Consider the following 18,543-nt stretch of genomic DNA (forward strand, 5'->3'; position numbering starts at 1 on the left):
GATTTCGTTTCTACTAATGTGTACAGTATCTGAAACCACTTTACCAAGCCTACAGAATTGGAATATTAACGTTCTCTCCAAAGAACCAACAAGCCAATTCAAGAGGAAATGGAGGTTTCTGATTGCTCTTATATGGTCATTACAGCAATTACTCACTTTTTAAATGTTTATTATGCAAACGCACACCACTGCTTTGTAAACATGCTCTTAATTATGGAGGCCAAGTGAGACCGTATCATCCCAGCAGAACGAGAGCAGGCTTGACTCAAACAGTGCTCTCAAGACAGCAAGAGGTCCAATGCTGCCGTGCACACTGTCCTCTCAGTTCACACAGGTAAAACTTGCTTGTGAGTGCTGCGCCATAGTGGTCCCTAAGGAGCAGCTTGCTATTTATACCTATATGTAGACAGTTTGGGCTTGCAAAGTTTATATTGCTTAAATACTCTAGAAAGATTAGGAGCCACGGCAAGCACAAATTTCACAAAATGCTGACACTTATTTACTTTTCTGGAGAAATACTGATGGCAGTTCTATTCTTTAATTAGCTGGGTGTCTTTATTTTCATCTTTGTGGATTAATCCTGGAAACCTACAAGAAGGCCATCAGGGCTGGCAGGGTTGGACCCAGGGGTGCCTGCACAAACTACTGTACCAACCAAGGACAATGCATGCAGTAAACCTAGACGCCCCCCCCCCATTCAGATCTAACCAATGGACAGTTCATTCTCCACAGTTGTGTGGAGAGTGGGGACTGACTCTGACATGAACTCTAGTGGCCCCTGTCTGACCACTTCCCCTTGCTGGGGAGGCCTGGTGGCACTCAGAGGAAGGATAAGCAGACTACCAAGAAGAGACCTGATAGGCTGTGACCATATGGTGGGTGAGGAGGTCCCCTTCTGTGGCAGGGCTAGGGGAAGGGGGGGAGCGGGAAGATACAAGTGAGGGGATCACAATCAGGATGTAATTCTGAATAAATTATTGAAATTTAAAAAAAGGCAAAAGGGAAAAATTAATAAGATTATTTGCATTTAGGTTTTTAAACACCCAAGAAACACAAAAGGCACAATTTAAAGTATTACATTGTCTAAATGCAGCAGTTAGAACCCGCAGGCTTTGAGGAGTGGTCACACAGAGGAGCACGTGCGCAGAGCATAAGAGAAAAGGAGTTTAAAGAACACAAACGAAAGGCGGAGTCCCTCCCTGTGACGGAAGCAGAGTGATTACCAGGAGTTTGAGTATGTTGCTGAGGAATCTGAAGGGCTAGCAGCCTTTGAAGAATGCACGAGATTGCTCTGTTGTGTAACGTTTGTGGAGACGCACTGAATGTTACACGTTAGGCAAGCCGGCGTCCCTATGCACTGATTTGGCTCCAATAAGATAAGGAGGTGAGACGGACACAGGGCGCCAAGTGGCAGTGAAGGCCTCTTTCCGGACACACATAGAAGGAGTGGACTGCCTCCGCTGCCGAAACACGCACGCAGATAGATGAACAAAAATGGTCACTTTTCAGCGGACAAGACGTTTGCTTTCTAGAGCAAGATGTATATAGCCCATTAATGAATTCCTATAATTTGTTCTCATGTGTTAGTAAGGTACATTCAGAGCTACTTTTATATTAAGGAAAATAAATGATTCGTGAGAGGCCACTCTTCCAAAGCAGCATCGATGAGCATTTTGTGACTTGGAATTTGCAGTGACCTCTTAGCTGACTGCTGGCGTGCTCTGTTTCCTCGCTCCTCAGTTGGGGTAAGGCTGGAGCCTCTTGAAGATGGTCAGATAGACTCAGCTCTGTGTTAATGCTTCAGGCACTCTGGCCAGACTGCCTTTGACATACTAATGGGTTTCTTTTCTCCTTTTTATAGGGACTTTATGTTTTTGTGGTTTATTTCATTTTACACAACCAAACGTGTTGCCCTATGAAGGCCAGCTATACCGTGGAAGCCAACGGTCACCCAGGACCCAGCACAGCCTTTTTCACTCCTGGGAGCGGGATGCCTCCAGCTGCAGAGATGAACAAGTCTACCCAGAGCCTCATCAACGCCATGGAAGAGGTGTGTCCCCACCTGCCTCTGCTTTTCCTCTCACTCACTGACCAGCCCTCCTTTGCATTAGAGTATAAAACAGCAGGTTCTCAGAGTCCTTTTCCCTCTGCAGTATTATTTAAGGTATCTTAATTGTATTTTTTTTTTTCTGTCCTGTGAACAACATGGACTAGCCATTTATACTGAGAAATCAGAGAACAATATGTCATTTCCTTCAAAAACCTTCAGAATTCCTAGTTTGGTGCAATAAAGATTGAATATGTCTAAGAAGTCTTTTAAAATACTAATCTTCCAAAATTCACACTCACAGCTGTCTTTATCTGCCTGTCCTCCCGATGTTTCTTCAGTCTCAACAGAGAGAAGAAAACAAGCGGCAACTCCTTTCAACTTAAATGCCATCCAACGTTCTAAAACAAAGGCCCAAAGGGCGCTTTTGTGGCACTCCTGGAAAATCCAGGCAGGATTTCCTCTAGAAAATCTGCCTCCCACTACTGGCAACGTAATTCTGTCCCTATAAGTTTGATTTCCTGAGTCTGACTAATATGCCCTTTTGGCAACGTGCTGGAAGAGCCGCTATTTAGACTGAAGAGCACATCTGTCCCAGAAGAGGCAGTGATGCACGGCCCTCGCAGTGGTACAGGCCAGGGATGGGCTTAGCTGCTATTCCTTATGCATGAAGGAAACAAGGATAACAGTATTTGTGTTTCTATGTAAAAAAAAAAAACAAAAAAAAAAAACATATATATATATATATAGGTGTGAAGTTAAGAAACACTTTCTTGAAGAGGAAATATTAATAGGATGATAGATGGATAGATAAATAGACTGCCTAATAGAGATGTGATAGGCAGATAGACCAAATATATGACAGAAATAGATGATAGATAGATAGATAGATAGATATAATAATCATCTATCATCCAGTGATACTTTTTGTCTTCTCTGCCATGTAGGATGAAATCTCATTCCTGTTAGTTTAAAACTGAAGCAAAGTTACAGTGTCTCTACTTTGTATAGCCTTTTGATTTGAGTGAGAAAATGTTAATATAAAGAATTATTGACTCATATTGGGTAATGTGAAGTAGATCAGTGGTTGTCATGGCCTTAGGGAGGAGAAAAGTAAAGATTTTGACTAAAAAGAGGACATCTTGGCTATAAGAAGAATATGTTTAAGAAGGATGTTTTAAAATTGAAATAACACCGGACCTAGAGAGATGGCTCAGCCACTAAGAGCACTTGCTGGTCTTTCAGAAAACCCAGGTTATGCTCCCAGCCCTTACCTGGTACCTCACAGCCATCTATAACTCCAGCTCCAGGGACCCAGTGCTCTCTTCTGGCATGTTTAGGGACCAGGCATGCACATGATGCAATACATGCATGCAGGCAAAACACTCATACACATAAAATAAAAATAAAGACATCTCCATTGTATTTAAAAGAAAAAAGGTGAGCTATGTCTTTAGAACTTTGAAATATATTGAAATTTAGTACCGTTTTTATATTCCACTTGTTCTTTAAACTGAGTTGTTTTATCATAATGAGTGACAAACAAAAACAACAACAACAACAACAACAACAACCCAACAGTAATATTTTAAAGAGTCATCTGTCTTGGTAAATGGTTACCAATTTTACATTTGCTCAGTCTGACCTGTCTTGTGAAATATCTCTCAGCTATGTGTAGCTGAATTGAAGTGATGAACTTCACAGACCTAGTTTGTCATTCACCCAACAACACTGTAAATGTTCTTCAGACAGATGTGCCCAGAAGCTGCAGTGTTGGAGAACTCAGATGCTCATGTTTCTGTCACTGAAGAACAGTCTGTAGAATAATGCCATTCTAGACGCCCAGATGCTTAGTGACAATCTTCCTGAGGTCTCACCTTCCCTCCAGCTTATCTCTGAGGTCCCCGGTTTGTTTTTCTCAGTATGAAGTGTCCCTGCGGTCTCTCAGCATACCTCACGTCGGAGGGCAACAGCTGTGACCGTCCAGTTCTGGGCTGGAGCCATTGCTTGAGTGTCCCTCTGGGGTGTTGCACAACTGCATAGCTTAAAGTCTGTCTGCATTCCTCGGAGGCTCAAAGCTGGCCTTGGTCCAGCTGTCAGTGAGAGATTGTGGGAGCATGAAACGCCAAGGAGCAGCAAAAGCCAAGGAAAAGAAGGATTAAGGGCCTGTTTACCACTAACCTGATTTGCCAGTTACCTAGAAAGACAGGAATATATTTAATCACCTCAGGACAGAACTGTTTTTGAGCATTAAGTCAGAACTGAGGAAGGAATTGGATAAATCCCCTTTAATTCAGTATGTCTTTTGTATACTGACCCTGTGCAAAATATATTTTAGGTTGAGAATTTGGAATGGTCCACTGAATTTACTTAATATACATTTTACCCCCAAAAAATAAATAGTTTTATGTCCCCATACATGGCACCATAGCAATCTACATGCAACTCTGAGACACTATTTTAAATAATCGAGTTATACTAACTCCAGGAGAGGCATAATTCTATGAAGAACAAATATAACATGCAGACTCATACAAATAATTCAATAGGTCATTCAGTCTTTAAAGAAAGTGTAGAAATACGTTGCAAAATTGGGCTTCAAAATGAATGTATATGTTCATGTTATCAATTACTACTTCCTTCTGCTCTTACCCTGACCCAAAAAGGTGCCATCTGAGTGGGAGAGAGTGTCCTTCCAACAGACCAGCCAGGCAAGCCCTGATCTGAAGACAAGCCCACAGAATGGTGCCTCGTTCCCTTCTTCTGGGGGATATGGCCAGGGGTCCCTGATAGCTGATGAGGAGTCCCAGGAGTTTGATGACTTGATATTTGCATTAAAACTGGTATGTATGGAAGCCACAAGTGACATTGGGAGTCCTGCAGGGCTACTTTCTGTCTCCTTCCATGAGTGTGCTGTCACATTTGGCACATCCTAATTCTCATGACCCATTTCTGATCCCAGTCAAACCCTAGGATATTTTGTTCTTAGCATCAAATATAACACAGCCTAAAAATAATTTATAATTTGCTTTTAAGGAAGAAAACAACATACTCTAAATAAATGTAAATATCTCTGTTCTAAAATCTGGCTAGAACACCAAGATCTTAGGAAATCGAGTTCAGTATAAGGACATGCACTGACTGAGCAGTTTTGCCTCTGATCTGAAAAAAAAAAAAAAGACTTCATTTATGAGGAATGTTTTCCAGATACTTTCAGAAGCAACAAACATTGTATGTGTCTAAAATTTCCAAAGTGTGAAAATTGTATGCAATATTTCATTGAGCTGTGTGTGGGGGGGGGGGGCAGGAGGGAGAATTTTCAGTTCCATTCAATCTATAACCCTAGTAAGTAATTCCTATTCAGAGAGAAATAAGATCCTAAAGACCCTTACTGAGTGGCACATCACCTAGAAATGGAGAAAGTGAGAAATCTGATTGATATTCACATGCACCTGGAGAAATCATTAATGAATACCATTCTTTTTAGTATGGAAATATCCGCATTAATGGCAATACGATCTTTCCTCCACTCTAATAAATACCTGAGTGAAACAAAAGAGGGATAATTTCTTTTGGCTCATGATTTTAGAGGCTTCAGACTGTGGTCAGCGGATCCCATTGCTTTAAGGCCCATGACAGAAACATCAGGGAGGGGCAGGAGGAAAGATGGTTACTTCCTGGTGGCCAGAGTATAAAAAGAATAGCAAGAACGGCTCAGGGGCCAGGTGTCCTCTTCAGAGGTGTGCCGCCAGCAACCTGCTTCCTCCAATCTGGTCCACCATCCACAGTTCTACCACCCCCCCGGTGCCTGTTCAGTTTTTGTAAGAACCAGTGAATTAGAGCACTAAGTCAGAGTGGGTCCCTGTGAGCTAATAGTCTTTGAAAATGACCTCACAAGGGCTGGAGAGGTGGCTCAGAGGTTCAGAGCACTGGCTGCTCTTCCAGAGGTCCTGAGTTCAATTCCCAGCAACCACATAGTGGCTCACAACCATCTATAATGTGATCTGATGCCCTCTTCTGGTGTGCAGGCATACATGTAGACAGAGTATTATATACATAATAAATAAATAAAATCTTAGAAGAAAGAAAGAAAAAAGAAAGAAAGAAAGAAAGAAAGAAAGAAAATGACCTCACAAAATCCTGAGCAGTGTGCTTCACCAGGTTACCTCTCAGTCTGCTCAAATTGGCAGTCAAGATTGTCGTTATGGTAGTACAAGGTAGACACTTGATTTATCATAAATCTATTGTGAACATTAAATGGATAACCATTAAATCAGTTTAGAGCTTTTCCAAATCCTATAAACAGTTTTTAAGCATTTTTTCTTTTCTTTTCTTCTTTTTTTTTTTTTTTTACATTTTTTCTAAGAAAAGTTTTGAACTGTTGCTATTGCAAAAATCAAGATAATACATCCTTTAAAAGGGAGGTTTTTTTTAATGGTTATTTTAAAATGTTTCGACATAAAATAGCTTGATTTTTCTATAGAGGTATATTGCTTTGCTAAAACATTTTTCGTCCTCACAAAGTACAACTCATATATTGAGAATAACTCCAAAACCCCATGGACTACATCTTATTTTGTATTTCATATCAGGATCTCATAATTAAGAAAATGATGAGGCCAAAAGCCGATCACCGTCTCCTGGTCCCTCCCCGTGCTCACACTCAGAATGCCACACTGCCTTCAGTCCCTTTTGAGAAGTGACAAATCTCACTGAAATGAATAAAAACTCAACCCTACATATACAACTGATGCTGATACTCATATGCCTGCAGGGGAGCTTTCAAATTATGAATGCCTCTCAGCTAACGACTTTGTATGGGGCCTGGGCAGTGGTGGTGCATGCCTTTAATCCCAGCACTCAGGACAGACAGGACTACACACAGTAACCAACCCTGTCTGGAAAAAAATGTATGGTTTAAACAGCAAAGTAATGAAGGAAGGAAAGAAACCTAAACAAAACTTTCAGTCCTAACAGTATGATGCTTGTTTTGTGAAGAACAGCATTAGGGTAGAGTAGGAACAGGGAACAGGACCTGCTAGCCTGTAAAGCCTGACAGGCACGCGGCCTGCACTGTTAGGAACTCAGAGCAGTTCTGCAGAGGAATGTCAGGAACACACTCCTTGAGCTTTTGTTAGTCGCTTCTCTAGGGGGCAATCCCCTGCCTGGGTATACTGAGGAAACTAGAGATTCACAGTTGGAATTTCATTTTGACCATCCTAAAGAGCTGTCAAGAGGGCTCTCTATCAAATTAACCTTGCATTTCTGGAATATATTTAGTTACAATTTCCTTTAGGGAGTCCGGAACCTCTGCTGCTATTTAGCATGATATTTAAATGCTATTTGGCAGGCATGAATTGTGGAGCATCTATAGTGGCTCGTGGAAGGGTTTTTTTTTTTTTTTTTTTTTTTTTTTTTTTTTTTTTTTTTTTTTTTCTTTTGAGGCAAAATAACTTCTAAAAAGTATAAAGAGTAATTTTTAAAATTTTTATTTATTTTTTATTAATTTATTCATATTACATCTCAATGGTTATCCCCTCCCTTGTATCCTCCCATTCTCCCTCCCTCCCATTTTCCTCTTACTCCCCTCCCCTATGACTGTGACTGAGGGGGACTTCCTCCCCCTGTATATGCTCATAGGGTATCAAGTTGAAGGATCCAGAGGATCCTAGAAACCTACAAGAAGAACATTATGATAGGCAGATTTGGGCCCAAGGGTTCCGCTCAAACTATGGCACCAGCCAAGGACAGTACAGGCCGTAAACTTCAAACCCCTACCCAGATCTAGCCAATGGTCAGAACATTCTCCACAGTTGAGTGGAGAGTGGGGTATGACTTTCACACGAACTCTGGTGCCTCATATTTGACCAAGTCCCCTGAATGGGGAGACCTGGTGGCACTCAGAGGAAGGACAGCAGGTTACCAAAAAGAGTAAATTATAAGCAGTTTCAGAAAGGCTGGGAAGAGATCAGGGTGGTCCAGGGGTGTGAGAGCTCCCATGGAGAAGGTAAGTCAGAACACAAGAGGGCGCTGAGGAAGAGCAGAGGACAAATGGAGGCTTGCTACTCGCCCAGGTGAGCCAGGCAGAGCTTCCTCAGTTGGTTTGCTGAGGGAAACTGGTGCTCTTCTAGGAGGCAGAGCACCGCTCATGAATATTCATAGAGTCTGTATCTCAGGCACAGGACCAGGGTAGAAGGTCATATTGGAAATACGGAGATTGAAATACAGACACAGAGGTTTTATTGATAGCTGTGGGGATTATTAACTTTGAGCTAGGAGACTGGAAGAAGAGAGAAGAGAAGAAGTGAAGAAAGAAGTTAGAAAGAGAAGGAAAGAGAATGTATAGGAAACACTAGATAATGCTTGCATCTAAGTCAGAAGGGAAGAGTGCCCCATAGAGAAATCCTAGCATATAAGAAAGACAGCTAAAGACAGAGGAGAGTTTTAAGAACGGAATGACTAGCTCTAGAAAACACTGAGTAGAGTCGGGACTGACCCGGGCACATTAGGTCCCAGTTCTGTATACAGTGCCATTAGGTCTTTATGTGCAAACACGGAAGAAGGATGAATTCTTGGGCCGTAATTAAATTAGATCTGTGATCTATATATATACCAAGTACTGAGTGCATTTGGCTCAGGAATGCACGGAATGACTGGCTTAGAGGTTGAGCTTAGCGTGCCATAGAGTTCCCTAAACTCTTTGGGGGAAAATATTTGAAGAGATTGAAATGGAAGCTGGGTGGGGGGTGCAGGTCTGTGACCCCAGCACTCGAGAGGCAGAGGCAGGTGGATTGCTGTGAGTTCAAGGCTAGCCTGGTCTACTAAGCGAGTCTAGAACAGTCAAGGCTACACAGGGAAACCCTGTCTCCAAAAACAAGAAGAAGAAGAAGAAGAAGAAGAAGAAGAAGAAGAAGAAGAAGAAGAAGAAAAGGGAGGAGGATGAAAATGGCAATTTCTAATGCCAGTTATCTGTATTATTAGAAAATAGTATAATAAGCAGCACCAGCTCCTGCACACATTCCATCTACCTACAGTAGAACTCAACATTGACCTATAGTCTAGTCTTGGCCTACCAATGTGCTTCGCTTGACTCACAGAGCATTTTAACATGATTGAGCTAATAAAAAATGTAGAGATACCATATGTAAGTCTAGAAAAAAAAGTATGATATGGATTTAAAAATAATTGAGATGTTAGCATACAAAGAAATGGGTTTGTTAGAGTTTCATATGTAAGCATCATTAGACTTTGTCTTACCTGGCTCACCACTTCTTCCCTCTGGCTGAACCTCTTCCCTCATGAAGAGCTCCTCCCCTTCCCTTCTGATTTCATGGCATATATAGTCTACTTCCCGTTGTATTCCCCTCCTTTCTGTATTCCTCGTCCTTCTCTTTCACTCTGTCTTCTCTTGTCTTCTAAAGATATGCACATACGAACATTTATATCTAGAGTCTACATGTGAGAGAAACATGAGGTATTTGTCTTTCTTGGTCGGACTTTTCAGAGCATTCCAGAGGGTCAGAGCAGGCACTGAAATGAAAGAAGAGTTGTCAAAATTAGGCTGCAAAGCCTAGTTTCTCTCTCTCTCTCTCTTTTTTATTTAAACTTTTTCATATAATATATTTCAATCATATTCTTCTCCCTCTCCTAACTCCTTCCAGATCCTCTTCCACCCATGAAGCTTTAGTTAATCTCTCTTTCTCTCTCTCTCTCTCTCTCTCTCTCTCTCTCTCTCTCTCTCTCTCTCTCTCTCTCTCTCTCTCTCTCTCTCTCTCACACACACACACACACACACAACACACACTGCCACTGGCTTCTTACTTGCCATGCCTTCTGCAAAGTTGAGTAGCCAGCAGAGCGAAGCACTGGGAGCTGTTACCTGCTCATTAGTTGGTACTTGCACACATTGTGACCACATTACTTTGCGAGTGCTATGTGTGAGTGTGTGTGGTTGTGTGTAGAAAAAAACACTTAATACAGCCTCTACATTACTGAAGGGAAGACCAGGTATTGACCTAGGATAGTTTTAAATTAGTTTGCCCCATGGAGGAGAAAGCAGTGCCAGTAGTAGAAAATTTTCAAAACAGAAAGTGTTGGATGCAGCTAGCTGCCTGGGTTTCCGAGGAGACTGGCACTGTGTTATTTACAGGTCATTGTCTTGGGCTCAGTCTTCAGTGCCAGTTTCCTCAGGACCTGATAGGACACATGTGACCTCCTCCCTGCATGCCTGTCTTCTCACACTAAGGGCCAACCCTGAGGATCCCTCATGGGACTATGGACTCAGTAGATTTCGAAGGGTTGGTTATGATTTGCTGCTGCACTGATGTAGAAGTCTACTAACTTGCCTGATCATCTACTTTGGTAAGCCTTTAATTGAGGACAACGATCTCCAGTATAAGTTGTACCTGCCCATCATATGGCAACAAGGAAAATCGACTGAGAAAGCCACGTGTGGTGGCTCACTCCCATGAGCTCAGCACTCAAGCTGAGGCAGGAGAGTTGCTGTGAGTTTATGGGCCAGCCTGGGCCATGGAGTGAGATGCTGGCTCAAAACAAAATGGAAACATGAGGAACCCAAAGTTGTATCTTTAGAAATCAATTTCTACTTTTTAAAAAAAATTATTTATTTTGTTTTATGTGCATTGTAGTCTACGGGTGTCAGATTTTGGAGTTACAGACAGTTGTGAGCTGCAATGTGGGTGCTGGGAACTGAACCCGGGTCCTCTGGAAGAACAGTCAGTGCTCCCAACCGCCGAGCCATCTCTCCAGCCCCAATTTCTACTTTTAAAAGTTACCAAAGTAGAGTCAATTTCAAGTATAATCCCACAATGTTAAGGGTATTTGTTATTTATTCCAAATAAATAAATAAATAGCCTGTTCTTTTACTAATATAGAAATAAGGTGTTTGGGTTTACTGTAACTTGATCATTAAGAATTTACTACGCTAATAGTTTGGTTTTCTGTGTTTATTCTTCCATTCCAGGTGCTGGTCTCAGTGTCAGTGACAATGAGTCTGGTCAAGGCAGCCAGGAGGGAGGCACACTGACTGACTCCCAGATTGTAGAGCTCAGGAGGATACCCATTGCTGACACGCACCTGTGAGCCTCACCCATCACTGATACACACCCGTGAGCTTCGTGAACTAACCTTAGAAAGAGCATGACTTTCCTATTGGCCTGGGCTTTTGTACTAAACGCTGTAAGCATGTGCCCCCAGGGAGTAGTGGTCTGCAGTCACACTGAATGGCTACACAGAAGGTATGGTCCTGTCTGGAATATACATGGCTTAGCATTCATGCAACTTGAAATGTACTGTTGTGATAAAAGAGCAGATCGTTTCTGTAAGTTACAAGGATGCTTGTAAAAATATTAGTGGTTTTCCATAATCGTCCTACCTAGGATAACATTGTTTAATGAAATTACTAATCAATAAAAGCAATAGAATCCAGTTGGTATCACCCAGGCTCGTTATTTATGAATAAATGTGTATGGACAAAAAGACAGAGTGGGTGTCTAGGCGAAGTCAGGCACGTGTCTCTTCCAGCAGTGGTTGATAGGAATCCAAAGTCCACACTTCTCTCCATCTGCACGATTTTGAGTCCTGAAAACCGTCATGTGTGCTCTGTGGCTGATTCTCCACCTGAGTGTGGATGGGGCCCTGAGGTCATGATGGTCCTGTCCAGAGCCAGATACATTTCTGCTCTCAACAAACTAAACGCTTCCCGGGATGAGTGTTCTGTCCGCAGTTAAAAATAACTCCAGCACGCTCGCTCGCGGAACTCAGAGGAGGTTCATTCAAACAGTACAGTTTGTTTTGGAGAAATTTTTCTTGGTTTGTGATTTTTTAGTCTTTCTTTGTCTTGGAATGAAAAATCGGGAAATCTCGCCCAGAACACTGTTGTAGTCAAGATGATTTCACTTACTGTGTTTCCAGAAGACGTGCTGGGAACAGAACAAAGTTACTCTGAGGAATGCTCTGTGACCTTTGATTTTTGGAGCTCTTACATATTTTTTAAGAAAAGTAAGCATCATCCCAAAGAAGAATGTGACATTATTTAAAAATCAGAAACTCTGCCCCTACATAATTTCCTTGAAGCTACAATAAAGCACCACAGTGCTCTATCTGGGTGTCAAATACAGTTAGATGTTATATGAAACCTGTGAGCCCTTATTTATCATGATTGATGTTTGGTTTTTCTTGTTGTTGTTGTTTTTTCTCCTCAAAGCCCCCACATCTTTCTTACATTGAGCTCTGATAAGCAGATTATTTTTAAAAGTAGATGGCAAAAACTTCACAAGAAAATCAAAGAGTATGCAAAGCAGAGGCAGCATCTCTGGCTGACTGCAGTCCCTTTGAGGAACTTTGGAAAGCATGCTACTGAAATTAAATTTACCTGATGGGACACGTTTACCATCCTTCACCATGAAGCATTGCCCAGCTGTCTATCTCATGATAGCATGGTGGTGGTGCACGACTTTAATCCCGGCAACCGGGAGGCAGAGGCAGATGCGTCTCTGAGTTTCAGACCAGCCTGGTCTACAAAGCATGTTCCAGGTCAGCTAGGAGTGCACAGAAAGACTCTGCTTTGAAAAACAAAACAAAACAGTGATGATTGAACAGCATTACAGACTATACTATGAATGTTACCAGTGCAGCTAAATTCTGCTTTAATGAATTATATGACAATTTGTAACTACAAGGACACACACAGAAGGGAGGAAGAGGGAGGGAGGGAGGGAGAGAGGGAGAGAGAGAGAGAAAGACAGAGAGGAGAGAGAGAGGCGGCTCCATTGTGATACTTAGATCACTGTGCACAGGTGAGCATCATTCTTATAAATATATAAAATATATTTATATAAGATATATATAGAAGTATATATATATATATATAGAATATATATAGATATATAGATATATATAGATATATATATCTATAGATATATATATCTATATATATCTATATATATATAGAAGTATAGAAAGAAAGGTTTCAGTATCCAGGTGCCAGGACCTCATATGGTGACAGCAGCAACCATTGGCCACTGTGATTTGTCCGAGCACAGACAGAAGAAGACACCTGTGAGCTGAGCACCTATGGGAAGAAGCAAATCAAGCCCAAGACGAGAATGAACACTGGGAGGCAGAGACTCTCACCTGTCACCTACAGCGTTCCTCATTCACACGTCCTCCCATTTCTTTAACAGTTTTATTGTGAAGAATTCACATCCCACAACAGTTCAGTCATTAGAAAGGTGTAATGTACTTCATGTATTTTATTACGGATTTAAGAAAATGTGCTAATACATCATAGCATTGAATCTGCCTCGCGACCCATCCAAAGCATAGGATTCAGTGGCATGGACAGCATTCGCGATGTAATTTGAATATTGTGCAACCACCAAAATGCCTACATTGCTTTGAACCCGACGTGTTCTCCATCTCTCTCGCAGTTTCTTTCTTCTGCCAAAGGACAGCTAGGGCAGCACCTAGGGCCTCTGTACTAGCTTTTGAGATTTCATAGGCCATCCCCATATCTTATGTCTCTTTTGGGAATTTGTACTTTCAAATATTAAAAATGAGAATTCCTTTCCTGGGCTGGAGAGATGGCTCAGTTGTTAAGAGCACTGTCTGGGCTGGGTGGTGGTGGTGCATTCCTTTAATCCCAGCACTCGGAAGGCAGAGGCAGGTGGATCGCTGTGAGTTCAAGGCCAGCCTGGTCTACAAAGCGAGTCCAGGACAGCCAAGGATACACAGAGAGACCCTGTGTCGAAAACACTCCCCCCTCCACCAAAAAAGAGCATTGTCTGTTCTTCCAGTGGTCCTGAGTTCAATTCCCAGCAACCAGGTGGTGGCTCAGAACCATCTATAGTGGGATCTGATGTCCTCTTCTGGCCTGCAGGTGTACATGTAGATAGAGCAGTCATATACATTAAATAAATAAATAAATCTTAAAAAAGAAAAGAAAATTCTTTTCCTAATTTAGATGCAAGTGAAGAGGGGGGTGGAATGTGCTGTGAGATGATGACGAGACAGCTTGTAACCCTCCCGTAAACAGCACAGACATTCTTGCTTTGAGTGTGATCCGGGCAATTTAAGACTAGCATCTTTCGTATTTCTCAGTCCTGATCACAGCTGCTTAAATACACTGGGGATACAAGTTTCGCAACGTGGCTCCCAAAGTATTTCACCGTGTGTTTACAGTACTTGACAGCCTCCTTGCGATTAGCCCTAGGGCCTCTGGGTACTTCTCTGTGAGGGTAGATTCCAGGCCAATAAAGAGGTTGTGTTGACCGTCCTGGAGGCTGGCTGCCAGGGTAGGTCTCCACTAGACAGGCTGCCCTGGAACAAAGAACACTGGAGGCCCTCGTGTCTTCTATTTTATTTGCTGCGGGCATGGGCCCCATCTCACCAAGATCCTCCAGCGAAAGAGACAAAAACAGGTGAAGACCCTCCCTGCTCATGAATCGTGCTGAAAGAAGGCGGCCTTGAGTGAGCAGAGCGAGGACACTTCCACACTTTGAATCGCTTACAGTTGTCACCTGGTCGACAGAACAAAGTGAAGTTCCGATAAATGATATCTTCACGGAGAAGCTTAGTTGTTCAGGGAACTTATTTCACACTCACCTGTTCTCTCACACTTACCTAAATTGAGTCCCGTGCAATAGTTTATTATTTTTTTTAAGAACTTAACTTTTATGACAATCCAGAAAATCGCCGATACTTTCATTTGTAACACACAGTAGCTTAGCACAGACACATCAGTGAATGCCAGGATTCTATTCCTCAGCGGTCTGTGGTCTGTGATCTACTCGAGTCACATTGACAGATGAGGCAACTACTGAGTTTATTCAACTCTCTCCACTTGCAAAGCGGAATCGCCTTATGTGTGAACACACAGCTCGTCTATACATCATGGGCAGCTTCCTCAGCTTCCCAGCAGGAACCGTGCTGTCATGAACGTGAGCGAGCAGCTGTCGCGTCAGATGCTGATTTCAATGCTTTTGGATATGTGTCCCAGGGTGAGGCTGCTGGGCCACCTGTACTTCTTTGAAGGGGGAGGATGGACAATACCATGTTGCATTTCCACCTGTGCAAGAGTCCCGGTTTCACTACTAGACCCTAAAACTTGTTGTCATTTTTTTCACTTTTACTTGTTTGTTAGCATATGCAAATTGTACATAGTGGATTTCATTATGGCAGTCATACATGTAGTAGTGTGTTTTGGTTGTATTCACCCCAGTACCCTCTCTTGTCCTTGTCTTGCATACCCTCTTTCCTCTTAATAACTACTCTGACAGTCATGGGGTGATGTCTTAGTCTGCACTTCACTGGTAAATAGTGACTCAACATTTTCATGTCCATGTTGGCCATTTCTCTATCTTCTTTAGAGAAGTATCTAAGTCCAGGGTCCCTTTTTAATTATATTATTGGGGGTTGTGTATTTGGGTTTTTTTTTTCCTTTTTTTTTTTTTTTTCCTTTGTTTTGTTTTGTTTTTTTTTGTTTTTGACACAGGGTTTCTTTGTGTAATCCTGGCTGTCCTGGAACTCACGCTGTAGATCAGGCTGGCCTCAAACTCACAGAGCTCCACCAGCCTCTGCCTCCTGCATGATGGGATTAAAGGCGTGCACTGCCACCACCCAGCTGGTGTATCTATCTATTTCTCTTGAGTAGCCATGTCCTTCTATACCTTAGAAATTAACCTTATTGGATAGATGGTTTGCATTCTTCACTTGGTTTCCCTTCTGACTTCATTAATAAATTAGATAAAACACCTCCAAAAGGCTAAATGCTGGAGGAACCCATTTATGCGAGGCATTCAAATAGCTAATACAGTAAATGACTGAGCGGGTGGTTGCAGGGGCTGAGAGAGAAGACACAAGGACTGGTGAATCAGTGAGCATAAAGTTTCAATAAACCAAGATGAATAACCTGCAGCAATTTTCAGTTTATGTTTATAATAAGCAATAATATATTTTCTGCTTAAAAATGTATTTACCTTAGCTGCCACAGTAAAATACATTTTTAAGGCCATCTCTCCACGTTCCACTCCCAGAGCTGACACTGCATGGAGAAGGAAATGTAAATCTAGTTTTAATTTCCAATCCCTTATGGACCTCTGACTGTGTCTCTTAGAACCCCTGACATCACGGAACCTCCTACCGAGAAACCTCACTAGACCGAAGGATCCTTAAAAGTAGAAAATATGTCATATTCTTTCTGGTGTCCCAAACACCCCACATACTGCCAAGATCAAAATTGATGCTAAATAAAGTCATCGTTGAACCAAAAAGTAGCAGTAGCCACAATATCCGGTATCTAAATTAGAGAATCATTTTTATTCATCTTTCATATGTTACAGATGCTTCGCACTTAAAAAAATAAAAGTAGGAAATAAATGCCATGTCATCATGTTACGAAACTTCTTTCTCCTTTCATTTTCAATGCTATAGTTTGCTAAATTATATCTGTAATTCACAGTGCTTCTTACTTAGCCAGAGTCTTGAAAACTGCTAAAAACCTATATAAAAACCATGACATTCTTTTCGACAGTGGCCTAGCAGTAGATAAATTCATTTTCTGTTATAACAAAATACTGAGAGGTATACAAAGCAAGGGGGTTTACTTAGCTAGAACTTGTAGATGCTGAAAGTCCAAGATCAATCACAGCCAGTCTAGTCTCTTTCTGGTTGCCATTGGCAGCAGCGCATGGTAGCTTCCATCACAGTGGGAGGGCGTCTGACAGAGAAGTTAAGCACTGAGTCAGTCTGGGCCAGTCTTGTAACAGCTTGCTTTTGAAGGACACTTGCTCAGACATGGCATTAATCTCTTCTGGGCCAGCACTCTAGTGACTCCCACTAGGTCTCACCTCTTAAAGACTTCGCACCTAAAGCCATGCCTCCAACACATGCTGCTGTAGGGGCAAAAAGCAACGAAATACAATCTTAAAACCAGAATGTTTCTTGAGGATTACTTGGGTGAGAGAACACCAAGCCAAGGTAAACAGAGAGTGAGTGTCATTTGCCCTTCATATCTAATCACTGTCCCATAACCTGTTGGTCACCAGTAGGAAGAGTCACATATGCACAGTCTACAACCTTCCTACTTATCATGCCCCATGGTAAAAGACTCCAGTGGTGTGCCTTTGTCATAACACAAATGGTCCGTGCTCCCTGTACCCCAGTCATCACTGTTGACACTGATAACAGTGAACCTAGACCTAGTGTAGATGATTCATAGGGGCTGGGGGTGGGGCGGGGATTCTCACATTTATGATCAAGCAATGCTCTGTTACATGGTGTTAGGAGCAAACTTGTGTTTCATCCCGACCTTCCCATATCCAGCTGCATTTAATTCCACAAAACAATTTAAAGTATGATGATCCAGAAGTCATGATTTCTTTCCAGTCGCCAAGATAAAGACTAAACAGGGAAGTAGATCCTCTTTCTGGCAAAGGGCAAATATGTGGAAAAGCACCTAATTTCTTTAAAAAAAAATTTTTTTTTTAATTTGGAAATAAATAAAATTCTAACATAACTGACTGGTGCTGACTCTAAAGCGTGTTTGCTATCTGAACTAAAGGTTAATTTAAATAAACTCTATTCATCTTTTGTTGTTACTCTTAAAAAAAAGAAAAAAAGATTGACTTATTTATTCAATTTTATGTCCGTGGGTATTTTCCTGCATTTGTATTTGTGTGCCAGGGCACGGGGCCAGGAATAGGTCTGGGTCCTTGACCTGGAGGAACAGACAGTTTACAGCCATCATGTGGATGCTGGGAACTGAACTCAGGTCCTCTGTGAGTCCGCACGCTGAGACATCGTCCCCAGCCCCTTGCTCCTCTTTCTACTTTGTCAGGTCTGCTGTTTTTTCCTGTAAACCTTAAAAGAAAAGGAAAATGAACTTTTTTAAATTTTATTTTATTTTATTAATTTATTCTTGTTACATCTCAATGGTTATCCCATCCCTTGTATCCTCCCATTCTTCCCTCCTTCCCATTTTCCCCTTATTCCCCTCCCCTATGACTATTGGGACTCTAGATGAGAGAAGCATGGGAGAATAGCAAAGTAGAAGGATCCAGAGGATCATAGAAACCTACAAGTAGAACATTATGATAGGCAGATTTGGGCCCAGGGGTCCTGCTCAAACTAAGGCACCAGCCAAGGACAATACAGGCAGTAAACTTTAAACCCCTACCCAGATCTAGCCAACGGTCAGAACATTCTCCACAGTTGGGTGGAGAGTGGGATATGACTTTCTCATGTACCCTGGTGCCTCACATTTGACCATGGCCCCTGGAGGGGGGGACCTGGTGGCACTCAGAGGAAGGACAGCAGGTTACCAAGAAAATGAACTTTTGATCCTATAAAAGTTCTGTTGAAGGACTGTTCACAGAGTAAAAATCAAAGAGTAAAAAATTGGGGGGGCAGCTTTGCTCCTCATCTTCCATTCACTCTTTCCTCATTTGCTCATTTTCAAACATTGTTTTAATAAAGCT

At 42.0% G+C, this 18,543-nt stretch overlaps 1 protein-coding gene across 1 annotated transcript in view; it reads left to right on the plus strand.

Moving 5' to 3' along the window:
- The window catches only part of Adgrv1 (adhesion G protein-coupled receptor V1), a 469,943-nt gene extending 458,661 nt beyond the window's left edge, over positions 1-11,282 (plus strand). Inside the window, exons 86-89 of the mRNA XM_051172399.1 lie at positions 1,862-2,050; positions 4,714-4,890; position 7,057; positions 11,031-11,282. Of these exons, the coding sequence (XP_051028356.1) occupies positions 1,862-2,050; positions 4,714-4,890; position 7,057; positions 11,031-11,149 (486 nt within the window). The 3' untranslated portion in view covers positions 11,150-11,282. The remainder of the gene's footprint in view (positions 1-1,861; positions 2,051-4,713; positions 4,891-7,056; positions 7,058-11,030) is intronic.
- Positions 11,283-18,543: the final 7,261 nt, after the last annotated feature.

The sequence above is a fragment of the Acomys russatus genome, chromosome 30 (assembly GCF_903995435.1).
Source record: "Acomys russatus chromosome 30, mAcoRus1.1, whole genome shotgun sequence".
NCBI lineage: Eukaryota > Metazoa > Chordata > Mammalia > Rodentia > Muridae > Acomys > Acomys russatus.